This window comes from Mustelus asterias, chromosome 2 (genome assembly GCF_964213995.1).
Source record: "Mustelus asterias chromosome 2, sMusAst1.hap1.1, whole genome shotgun sequence".
Lineage (NCBI taxonomy): Eukaryota > Metazoa > Chordata > Chondrichthyes > Carcharhiniformes > Triakidae > Mustelus > Mustelus asterias.
This window is the reverse complement of record NC_135802.1, coordinates 50,119,970-50,132,326: the sequence shown is the minus strand read 5'-3', so window position 1 is coordinate 50,132,326 and position 12,357 is coordinate 50,119,970. Positions and strand designations below refer to the sequence as shown.

At 41.7% G+C, this 12,357-nt stretch overlaps 1 protein-coding gene across 1 annotated transcript in view; it reads left to right on the top strand.

The window, feature by feature from the left end:
• The window catches only part of LOC144507755 (disintegrin and metalloproteinase domain-containing protein 22-like), a 227,783-nt gene that overhangs the window by 149,126 nt on the left and 66,300 nt on the right, over positions 1-12,357 (top strand). The window contains exons 10-11 of the mRNA XM_078235028.1: positions 5,134-5,205; positions 7,903-8,069. Coding sequence (XP_078091154.1) covers positions 5,134-5,205; positions 7,903-8,069 — 239 coding nt within the window. The remainder of the gene's footprint in view (positions 1-5,133; positions 5,206-7,902; positions 8,070-12,357) is intronic.

Sequence of the window (12,357 nt, the reverse complement as noted above, 5' to 3'; positions counted from 1 at the left end):
AGTTGGACAGCAAACAGGGAGTGAAGGAGTTTATGGGCAGGATTTCCCGGCCACGCTTGCCCTAAGACCGGAAAATCCCACCCAAGGTCAATGAACCTTTGCCTGGTCCACCCCCGGCCTGCTCCAATTCCCATGGAGAGCGGGACGGGAAAATTCCGCCCTATGAGTAAGACTGAAGGCTTTGTTAAAGATGTTGGTTGTTAAAATTGTAGAAAGGAATTGTGGATCAGGAAGAGAATTCTAGAGAGGGAGGATGCAATTGCTAAAGCATTGATTTTTGATTATGGAGCTGAGGAACAAACAGTGCCTGAGAGCAATGGTTAGAGAACATTTCCTAAGGAAAGTGAGAATGAAAACGTTGGTTTCTTCAGGTGGAATAAGCCATGCAATTTGGCAAGGACAGGAACAGTGAGGATGCAGAGTTTTCTGTGACAAAGGGATCAGCTGAAGTTTGTAAAGGAAATCGATAATTTAAAGATTAGACAAATCTTCCCCCGAAGTGGTGAGAATTTCCGAGGAGTGTAACCGGACAATGTTCAGAAGTTAAAGGAAGGCAGCGTTGGAATGAAAAAGATATGGATTTGAAAGTACAGCTCAGAATGAAACAAAGCACCATGGTTTCACATCAGTTGGCTCTTGGGCTTGTGAAACTTACTGCCCTAAACCGTGTTTACCATCAACCCGCTACCACTTTCGGGGTTGCCTATCTTCTTGTTTCTGGCAGGAGATCCTGTTTAATAATCAGATTAAGATAATGACTTGCAGATTAACTGTGTTACCAATTTAGGGCAGAACAGTTTGGAGTTTCACTGGTGATGAAGTTAAATAAGGCCTGGAAAGGCAAGTTTTAAATGATTCTTGTGTGAACAAGAAGAACAGTAACGTTCCTTAGGGACTCCACAAAAGTAATGTTGGCAGCTGTTGCCTTGAGAAATGCCCTCCCTAACTTACCTTGCAGGTGGTCTGATAGTCCCTGGGCTTTCCAATATTGGGTGGCATGGCGGCACAGTGGTTAGCACTGCTGCCTCACAGCGCCAGGGACCTGTGTTCAATTCCGGCCTCAGGTCACTGTGTGTGGAGTTTGCACATTCTCCCCCGTATCTGCGTGGGTTTCCTCCGGGTACTCCGGTTTCCTCCCACAGTCTAAAGATGTACGGGTTAGGTTGATTGGCCATACTAAATTGACCCTAGTGTCAGGGGGATTAGCAGGGTAAATGTATGGGGTTATGGGAATAGGGCCTGGGTGGGATTGTGGTTGGTACAGACTTGATGGGCTGAATGGCCTCCTTCTATACTGTAGGGATTCTATGATTCTGTGACCTGGCCTGAATGCAGCAAACTGCATTGGACCACCCATTTGACATAGCCGGGGCTTCAAAATAGTTGCTGTGGTTTCACTTGGACTGGGCGGGCTCCCAGAGTGCCGCAGCGCTATGCTGAATGGTCATCCTAAAGTTAAAATTGATCCCATGCTTGAGGACGGGTTAGGTGTGGAGCTACCAGTGGATAGATTTAGACCATGAATGAGCAGCAGTGGAACCAAATGAAATACTGTAGTCCATTCCATTGAAGAGGCAGACAGGTCAAAGAGGCCTGGGGAGAACAGCAAGTTGCTGTTGTACTCACAGAAAATGCCATCATAGTTTATTCATGAGACAGATGTATTTCCACACAGTACCAGTAAAGGAAATGAACCTTTCATCTCTTTTGTTTTTGGGGATGCATTCCTTAAAACACGTTCAATGTGGTGAAATTACATTTTTTACTTATACCTTACAGAACCTAAAACCTTGAATATGCAATGTTCGGATATATTACTTGGAATCTAAAGATCAGGAGCCCATTTGGCCCACTGTATCTGTGGTAACTCTTTGCAAGAGCTATCCAGTTCACCCCACTCCACCGTTCTTTCACCACAACTCTGAAATAATTCCTTTTCAAGATCATGGGTGGGACTTTCCAGCTGCGCGCACCCCAAGACCGGTAATTCCCACCCGAGGTCAGCGGCCTTTCAATGGTTCCACCAAATATGTCCCACCAGTTACAATTTCTGCGGAAGGCAGGACCAGAAAATCTCACCCATGTATCCCATTTTTTGGGGGGGGTTTTCAGTTGTCTTTGCAAGGGGGAAGAGTCTAAACCCATCCTGACAAGACCAGTGATGCCAACAACCTGGACAGGGCCATTGTTGGGTCATACTAAACTGGGAGTTCCAGATTTTCCTGTTCAGTAGGCTCTTAGCATATTACAGAATGTTGGTGCAACTAATGAGATGAGGCATACTGGAATCAAGCAGCATGAATCTTTAGGGCAGTGAAGTCAAAAAAAGGATTTTTTTAAAAAAATTGAATTTGTTCCCTGGCGCAGGGAGCTCAGGTAGGCACTGGGACCAAACCTCTGCTTTGTCTGGCAGCAAGACCCAGGGCAGCATATTGCTAGCGGCAGCCAATTAAGAAGCAGCCCTCTCCCAACAGCTGCGAGCCCAATCAGAGGGCCAGCAGTTCCACTGCTCAAGATGGCTATTGCCGTGTCTGCATGACCAGGGAGAGGGCATCTCAGTGACCTCTTCGGAAAGACATAGGCTTGGTTCAGAGTAGCTGGAGTCAGGCAGGGTGGGGGTAATTCCGCTGATTAGTCTCTGTCACCACCCATTAAACCTGAGTGGCCGTGTGATGTATCCTTTAATTGGCCACATAAAGGCCCCATTGGGGTCACGGGTGGTCGGCCACCCAACACCTCCCCAGCCCCTCACAATCAGAGCGGGAGCAGACGGGCCATCAGTGTCCTATCTGCCAAATCTATCTACCAGTTTACCAGTCTGTGGGTGGCTTGGAAAATCCTATCCAAGGTTACTACCGGTACTTTAAAGTTTTAAAGTTAATTTATTAGTGTCACACATAGGCTTACATTAACATTGCAATGAAGTTACTGTGAAAACCCCCAGTCGCCACACTGTGTGCCTGTTCGGGTACACTGTGGAAGAATTCAGCATGGCCAATGCACACCATCAAAACTGTCATGAGCAGGCTGTAGAGGTTCCGAAGAAGTGCGCCATTTTGGTAAGGATTGTGCCCATAAAACTTGGGTTAATTAAATGCTTCTGCAGTCTGAGGATAGGTGGCTAAATCGTTGAAGAAAGAGAGCTTAATTTTACCTGAGGAGATTCAGAGCTTTGAAGGAATTTGCAGCTGAAATTAGTCCCTGAGTGGTCTGCGCACAAATCTGAGATCTATCTTTGTTTAGGCGCTATTTAATGTGCAATTTAAAAAATATATTGGCCATAATTTGCCTGCTGATTCATGTTTCATTTCTGTTGATTTTGGTTTGATTGCTAAAATAGAAGTAATAAAAGTGAAATCTTGTTTTCTTGTTGAGATTGTTCAGTAAATTCAGTTCTTTAGATTTGTTGGCATCCATGGGTATCATATCATAATATCTGCAGAAGAATGAATTCCTGAATTAAGACTCCAGTAATTGCTAATCTGTCTTTTTGGAATTGTCTTGATTTCTTTGTTACAGCAGTAGAGGCTGTTGGTGATAATTACACGGAGGCTTGTGTTTACACATGAATATTTTTTCCATTTCATTTCTTGTTACTGATGCTGATTTTATGTAAAAATGTGTCAAACAACTATTTTACTCAAGAACAGCTTCTTCTCTGCTGCCATCAGACTTGAATGGATCTATCTCGCATTAAGTTGATCTTTCTCTAAACCCTAGCTACATGGACTTCAGTAAAGCCTTTGACAAGGTACCTCATGGTAGACTGGTATGAAAGGTGAAGTCACACAGAATGAGAGAAGAGCTGGCAAGACGAATACAGAACTGGCTTGGCCATAGAAGACAGAGGGTAGCAGTAGAGGTGTGCTTTACTGAATGGAAGGCTTTGACTAGTGGTGTTCCACAGGGATCAGTTCTGGGACCTTTGTTGTTCATAGTACATATATAAATGATTTTGGAGGAAAATGTAGCTGGTCTGATTCGTAAGTTCGCAGACGCCACAAAAATTGGTGGAGTTGTGGATAGTGAAGAGGATTGTCAAGAGGATACAGCAAAATGTAGGCCGATTGGAGACTTGGGCTGAGAAATGACAGATGGAGTTTAATCCGGACAATTGTAAGATAATGCATTTTGGAAGGTCCAATGCATGTAGAAATTATACAGTAAATGGTGGAACCCTTTGGAGTATTGACAGGCAGAGAGATCTGGGCTTACATGTCCACCGATCACTGAAAGTGGCAACGCAGGTAGATAAGGTAGTCAAGAAAGCATACAGCATGTTTGCCTTCATCAGTTGGGGTGTTGAGTATAAAAATTTGCAGGTCATGCTGCAGCTGTACAGAACTTAGGCCTCATTTAGGATATCGTGTACAATTCTGGTTGCCACACTACCAGAAGGATGTGGGTGCTTTGGAGAGGGTACAGAAGAGTTTTACCAGGATGTTGCCTAGTATGGAGGGTATTAGCTATGAGGAGAGGTTGAATAAACTTGATTTGTTCTCACTGGAATGACGGAGGTTGAGGGGTGGCCTGATAGAGGTTTATAAGATTATGAGTGGCATGGACAGTGTGGATAGTCAGATGCTCTTTCTTAGGTAGAAAAGTCAAGTATTAGGGGACATAGGTTTAAGGTGCATGGGAAAAGTTTAGAGGAGATGTGCGAGGCAAGTTTTTTTACACAGAGGGTGGTGAATGTCTGGAACGCGCTGCCCGGGGAGGTGGTGGGAACAGATACGATAGTGGCATTTAAGTGGCAACTAGACAAATACATGAATAGGATGGGAATGGAAGGATATGGACTCTGTAAGTGCATGCGGCTTTAGATTAGGCAGGCATCATGATCGGCGCAGGCTTGGAGGGCCAATGGGTCTGTTCCTGTGCTGTATTGATCTTTGTTCTTTGACTGTAACACTACATTTTGCACTCCCTCCCTTCCTTCTCTATTTATGGTATGCTTTGTCTGTATAGCGCGCAAGAAATAATACTTTTCACTGTATACTAATACATGTGACAATAAATCAAATCAAAATTAACTATTGGATAATAAAAAAAATAGAATTGCGTGGTCTGATTTGGCCAATTTCTGTCGCATGCTGTGTTGTTTTACACATTAACATATTTTTCCCTTTGTAGTTTAAAAAGCATCGTTTATCAGTGGGCCTCACCAACAACTTCGCAAAATCAATTGTGAACATGGTGGACATGGTAAGTGCTGGTTACTGTTCTGTCTGTTCTCACAAAATGCATGAAGAGAGAGTCAAAGCTGAGACGGAATCATTGAATGGTTAAAGGAGGCTATTCGGCCTGTTGAGCCTGTGGTGCGCCTCTGAAACCGTAATCCACCTACTCCCACTCCCCTGTCTTTTCCCTGTAGTCCTGCCATATTTTCCTTTTCTAATAACAATCCAATTTCCTTTTGAAAGTCTCAATCGATCCTGCATCCACCACACTCTAAGACAGTGTATTCCAAATCCTAGTCACTCGCTGCATGCAAATGTTTTTCTCCATGTCATCATTGTTTCTTTTGCCAATTAAATCTGTGTCCTCTGATTCTCGATACTTCCATTAATAGGAACAATTTTTCCCTGTCTACGCTATCCAGATCCCTCATGATTTTGAATACTTTTAGCAAATCTCATCTCTACCCAGTTGCTGGGTTTATCTTTAAGCCCTTTTCTGAACAAGGGTTGCAATTTTCCAGTCCTCTGGCACCATCCCTGAATCTGAGGGAAATTATGACCAGGCAGTATATCCAATATATTTTCCCTTATCAACTTTAAACTCTTCAAGTGTTTGTACTTCCTCTATCACCATGGCTTCGGGAGCATCTTCTTCCTTTATAAAGACAGATGCCCTCATCTTCATGCATAAATCCCATTTTTGATCCCTTATCAGCCCTACTCCTCTTCTTACAACCCTTTTACAATGTGTATGTCTGTTGAAGACTTTTAGATTCCCTCTTCTTATTCTCATATTTGCTTTTTCAATTATGCTGTGGGATCTTCTATATTTGGCCTGCTTCTCAACTGTATTATCCACCTGATGTATGTCATAAACACACATTTTCTGCTTGTCTTAATCTCTATTTCATCATCCAGGGAGCTCTGGATTTGTTTGCACTTCATGGGAATATACCTTGACTGTACTTGAATGATTTCTTCTTTAAAGACAGTTTTATTGTTCAGTTACAGTTTTGCCTGCTGATATTTGATTCCCATTTATCTGGGTCAGATCCATACTTATCCCATTGAAAATGGCTTCCCCCCAGTTAGTTATTAGTACTCTGGATTGTTCCTTTCACTTTTCCACAGCCAACTTAAACCTTACAACATGATGATCACTGTCCACTAGATGGTCCCCTACTGACAGTTGATCCTCATTCCCAAGAACCAGGTACAGTAAAGCCTCCTTACTTATTGGACTGGGAACATACTACTGTTGAAAACTTTCCCTGAACACCTGCTTGCCAATTCCCTACCTTGCTCCCTCTTTCTACCTTTGTTGTTGGTACCCATGTGGACCACAACCACTGGCTGCTCACTCTCTCTCCTCAGAGGTAGGTGGCATCCTTGACCCTGGCACCAGACAGGCAACATACATTGTGGATTCACATCGGCGGCTGCACAAATGCCTATCTATTTTCCTAACTATCGGATCTCCAGTCACTATTGCTCTTACAGTCTTTTCCCTTTACAGTTCTGTCAGACATGGTGCCATGGGCTTGGCTCTGGCTGCACTCCCCAGATGAACGATCCCTTTCATCCTTATTCAGAACTGAATACTGGTTGGAGAGTGAGGTGTACTCGTATACTGCTGCACTACCTGCCTATTTCTTCTTGACTGCTTGTTGTTCACTCATTCCCTCTCTCTCGGCATACTCTGAAGCTGCGGCAACACCGCATCTATAAATATGTGATCCACAAAGCTCTCAATTTTATGGATGTGCTGCAGTGCTGCCATCTGCTGCTCAGTCTTCAAAACCCGGAGCTTGATCTGCTGCAGCTGATGACACCTACTGCACATATAGTTAGTCAGGGTGCAGGGAATGTCCTGTAGTTCCCACACGGAACAGGATATGCACTCCAGAGATCAGAGTTGTCTTGTCAATCCTGTATCTCAGTGGTGGGTAACCTGCGGCTCGGGGGCCACAGTGCAGCCCATAAGACATTTTGTTGACCGTTGCCAATGGGCAGAGTTGCCTCATAACACTGATTTCCGTCTGCGTAGTTTTTTTTCCTACTGTTATGACTGAAGTGATACGTATGTAAAGCAAGGGCATGTGAAGTGAGGTGTGAGCTGATTGCACACAACATTGACCATGAGAGCCATGTGCTCCCTCTGCATCCAAAGCATTAACGTTTCTTTTATTTTTACCATTTGAAGTTGAGTGATTAAGCACTTTCTGTAACTTATGAAATATTGGGTGTGTATTAAATGTATTCAATCTTATTCATTGGGTCATGGTCAGTTAACAAGCCCAATTTCAGCCATGTGTTCCACTGAGATGCAGGAGGGCCACTCATGTGGCCAACTCACTCTCACTGCTCTATCTAATAGATAATGAAACCTAGTACTTAAAAAATAAAGACACACCAGCTACTCATTGTATAAAGGAAGATTAATGACTTTCATCTTTAATCAGGTGGAAGATCTTTGGTAACTCAGGAAATTGCTTAGGTGGCATTTCTACCATTTTCCCCTCATCTCTTTGCCAGTGTTAGAGTGGATGTTTGATACCCCTAAAAGAAATTAAACTTACAGGTGGAGAAATTGTGGCTTATATTGATTTCAGGTAATTTTAATGTACTTAACTGCACTTAATGTACTCTTGAATGACTTGGCATTTTACTACAGAGTGGGCCTTGTTTATGTTTTAATTTGTTTTCTCGTGCTGTACATTAGATATTCAAGGAACAGCTTAACACCAGAATTGTGCTAGTTGCTATGGAAACCTGGTCAGTCGACAACAAGTTCACCATAGATGTGAACCCTCAGGTAACTCTACGAGAGTTTATGAAATACAGAAGAGATTTCATTAACGTGAAGAGTGATGCCATTCATCTATTCTCGTAAGTAGCTCATTAAAACGTTTTGCTCAAATATACTAAAAGTTAAACCTTCATTCCATTTTTATGGATCTTTAAGAAGTCTAAATTTCATACAGTAAGATTTATTTTTCTGTTGGATGAAAGGAGTTACATACTGATGTCATTCAGATATCATGTGTTTGGAACATGGGGTGGAATTTTCCCATCCCACCTGCCATGGGAATCATAGCAGGCCATGCTAAGGTCTGTTGATTTTGGGTGGGATTTTTCAGTTTTGAGGCGAGCGTGGCCAGAAAATCTCAACCATGGTTTCCAACAGCAGTAGATGGTTGTTTTATTGGTGATTTTCTTTTAGTTCTTGTGCTTGTACACTAACCTAAAAGATGGCCTTCTCCCTGTAACCAAGGTCAGCAATAGAACATCTAATCAGCAAACGGGGCCTATGAGGAAACAACTTTCAAACTAATCTGGAGATTGTGTGTTTGTTGTGGGTCTTTTGAGAAGTCTAAGAGCAGTACATTGGACATTTTCCTGAGATAAAGTCCAGATATGATTGTGATGTTCTGACTAAACCACCAGTGCCTGGTTCAGAACAATTGCTAATTCAGGAAGATGCTAGCTTTTACACTACAACAAAAGAATAATTTTGACGTCAGCTAATAGTTCTGGGAGGTAGCTGTGACTTGCACAACAAGTTGGATTTATGTATGGCTTTTAACACAGAAGTTGCCGTAAATTGCTTTACAAATGAATAATAAAAAGGGATAGATAGACCTTGTGAACTAAGTTAGAGAAGTTGATAGAAGGAGGAGTTTGTGGATTTTGAGTAAGTTTGCAAAGGAAAAATCGAGCTTTTTGGGAGGTAAAGGAATTTTGGGTGGGAGCTCCAGAGAGGAGGTGAGAGAGATGCATAGGACGGTGGATCAGGAGGAGTAAAGAGTCTAGGAAGGGATGGGTATCTCAAGGAGGTTGCAAAGGTAGGGAACTGCAATGTCATGGATAGATTTTAATCTGATAAAAGGGATTTTCAATTGGATGGATTAGGGGACAGGTATCTCTGTAGGTGAATGGAGGCAGCAATGATGGCCAAGCAGATTTTTAGTGCACAATTGAATGCTGATGACTGTGCTATGGATCCATTTGAATTCCTGCAGTTTGGACAATAGAAGACCAACAAGAGAAATATTGGAGTAATTGACTCTGGTGTGACAAAAATGTGGATGAGCTTTTTACCCTGGAGTGTGGACTCGGGCAGGAGTGGAGATAGGCAATGTCACAGATATATAGACAAAGATATGCGGGGTAGGTTGATTGGCCATGCTAAATTGCCCCTTAGTGTCCTGGGATGCATGGGTTAGCGGGATTAGTGGGGTAAATATGTGGGGTGACAGAGATAGGGCCCGGGTGGGATTGTTGTCAGTGCAGTCTCGATGGGCTGAATGGCCTCCTTCTGCACTGTAGGATTTCTATGATTCTATGAGAGGATGTGAAGTGTATACAAAACCAACCATGATGCCGAGGTTGTGCACAGGTTAGTTCTAAGTGAGTGGTTGTGGAGGGAATTGACATCAATGGCAAAGCAGCAGAATTTGTGTCTAGCGCTGAAAAAATGCTTGGGGTCTCCAAATGTTTAACTGAAGGAAATTATGGCTCACTCAGGATTTTATGTCAGACTCAAAGTAAGCTGCAAATCATTTTATGCCATCAATAATATCAGGAGTTTAATAACTACCTCCATCACAATTATTTTTATAAAAAGCATACTGGATATGGATTTGGGAGTCCTTTGCTTAGCCATTGTGAGATTAGTATAGCATAATTTATCATCCTTTCCTGGGAAGGACAGAACCTTCTGTACAAAATAGATGATATGTGTAATTGAGTTAGCATCATTGTTATATTTTATAAATGATGCTCAGTTCCACAAGGAAATTTCTTGTGGCGAGTGGTAGAGATTTTTTAAAATCAGTTTTCCCTCTCCATCCCTTGACTGCATCCTTTCCTTTTTTCTGGTTTTCAGCTTTGATGAGTAAGTTGCTTCATCTTGCTTTCTCAATAATGAATAAAATCCTCATTAGTAACAAGAAAGAGCTGTCATTACTCTTTAGCCCCGTAGGATTTCTGTGTTAAACTGATATCTTCGTAGTGTGATGTTTCAAGAAAGATATTGGTAAATATACTTCAGGTTTACAAATAATGGGCCGGATTCTCCGACTTTGCCCACGGCTGGGATTCCCCGGTTCCACTGCACTGAACGGAGATTTGTCTAAGTGCCAAATTCTCCATTCTCCCTGGCAGCAATAGCAGAGCGTGCGAGACCTGAGAATTCTGACCAATTCATCTCCAAATCAATTGCAAAGAACTTGGCAACTCAATATATGATTAAAGATAGAATTATGTTTTTTTTTAAAATTGGAAAGTAGTTAGTCTCCCAGCTCATTAAATGTGATATGCTGTCAAAGAGAACTGTCATACTAATCACGAGAAGACTGCTGAACCCACTAAACTCTGCTGTCATGAATTATTGAAGTGGTTTGTGAATGTCCTTATGCCTTGTCTCTTCTTCCTTACACGTATATTTTTCCAAACATTTATTACTTCTTGAGTAAAATAATTAGTTTAAGCCCTCAGTTTCTGCAATACTGGTTTACTTTGAAGTGATATTGTACTTGAAATGAAATCTGATTGTAGTATTATATGACATCAAAATAATCCTTGAAGATTCATACTCTGCCTCCTTGTATCACAGAATGTGGTTTGCTTTTTTTTTAATTACTCATCACGTTGCCTAGATTTGGAAAATGCTGAGTTAGCTGTCGTTCTCTTAATTTTCCCTTTGCCAATTCAATGACTTTCAGTGTTGCTGATTCTTATAATCAATATACATATATGGGGAACTTAATCTACTCTTTGTCTACTTCAATCTTCAGTAAAGCATCTGCCTCTATATGTAGTTACAGCTGTCCCTATAGTGCTCCTATTTTTGTATCATTAGTAAAGTTGACAAGCTTATTTCCACAGGCAAGTCATTAATGTACAACAGTTACAGCGGGATTCTAAGCATTGACACCTTTCGGGCTATAACCAACCACTCCCCATTATGCTACTAACCATGGTGTATGATATATATCCATATATTTATTTCTGTCAGGGACTGATTTTCAGTTCTGAGTTTCGACCTCTGCTTAGTGCACCATGTAACTGTTTCTTTCACAGTCAAATGCATTAGTTTATGAATAAAACAACAGTGATATCACCAGCTTGAATCGAATGCAATCTCTGGCATCTTTCGATCTTTTGAGCATCTGACTACAATTGTCATATGCCTTTCAGTTATGCTGCCGCTTTCTTTAGTGCCTGTTCCTTTTTGAATCCTGGCAGTTTCATAGATCAAAAATAACATTCTTTCCAATGATTACTAATGTTGTTGTGTTGTATTTCACGAGAGTCAACAATGGTTTTGCTTATGATCCCAACAATGGCTTTGCTGATAGAGAGAAAAGAAATGCAATTGTTAGCAATCTGAAATGGTGGAAATACATGGGAGAATCATGTATTGTGGTCTGTGAAGAAGAGTCATTTTTAATTTGAGAGATGAGTGCCTTTGAAGATTTATACTACTGGGTGGCATGGTGGAATTTAATATGCCTCTGTAGGAACGTTTTCAGAGACTATGTATTAAGCTGGCTTTCACGTGAGGGATTCCCCTTCTTAATTACGGCTCTACTGACACAATGACTCACAGAGATAGTATTCAGGTAAAAGACATTTCTTTATTTTCCAAGCTTGGTCAATGTACGGAGGAGAGAGATGTGGGGCAGTTCTAAATCTACTCTGAGATTACATCACTTTCAGTACTGCAAATATACAATTTTTGAAAGCCATTTGCCCACCCCTTGCTCACCCCAACTGGGTATGAGCCAATCATTATTAGTATAGATTTATCTTGTCCAATAACATTTACCTTCTGACAGCATGTGACTACGTGATCAGTTTATGAACCTTAAGAGTCTTTTTCACAGTCTCCTGATACTTTCCAGACCCTGTTATCTGGTGCAATGTATATCCCATTCATTAGGACTGTCTGGGACCCCTGGTGTGTCCTTGGTTCAATGTATATCCTATTCATTAGGACTGTCTGGCCCTTGATAAAGGTTGCTTTTCCCTTTGTTCAGTAGCTGCATTGTTCCGAGGAATGTGGTTCTTTTTACTTAACTGTGCCCCATCATGCCTTATGAGCATTGTGTTATTAACCAAGGTTTTTGCTTTTAGTACAGAATATGTTTTCAAAAATACATGTCTAAATTCT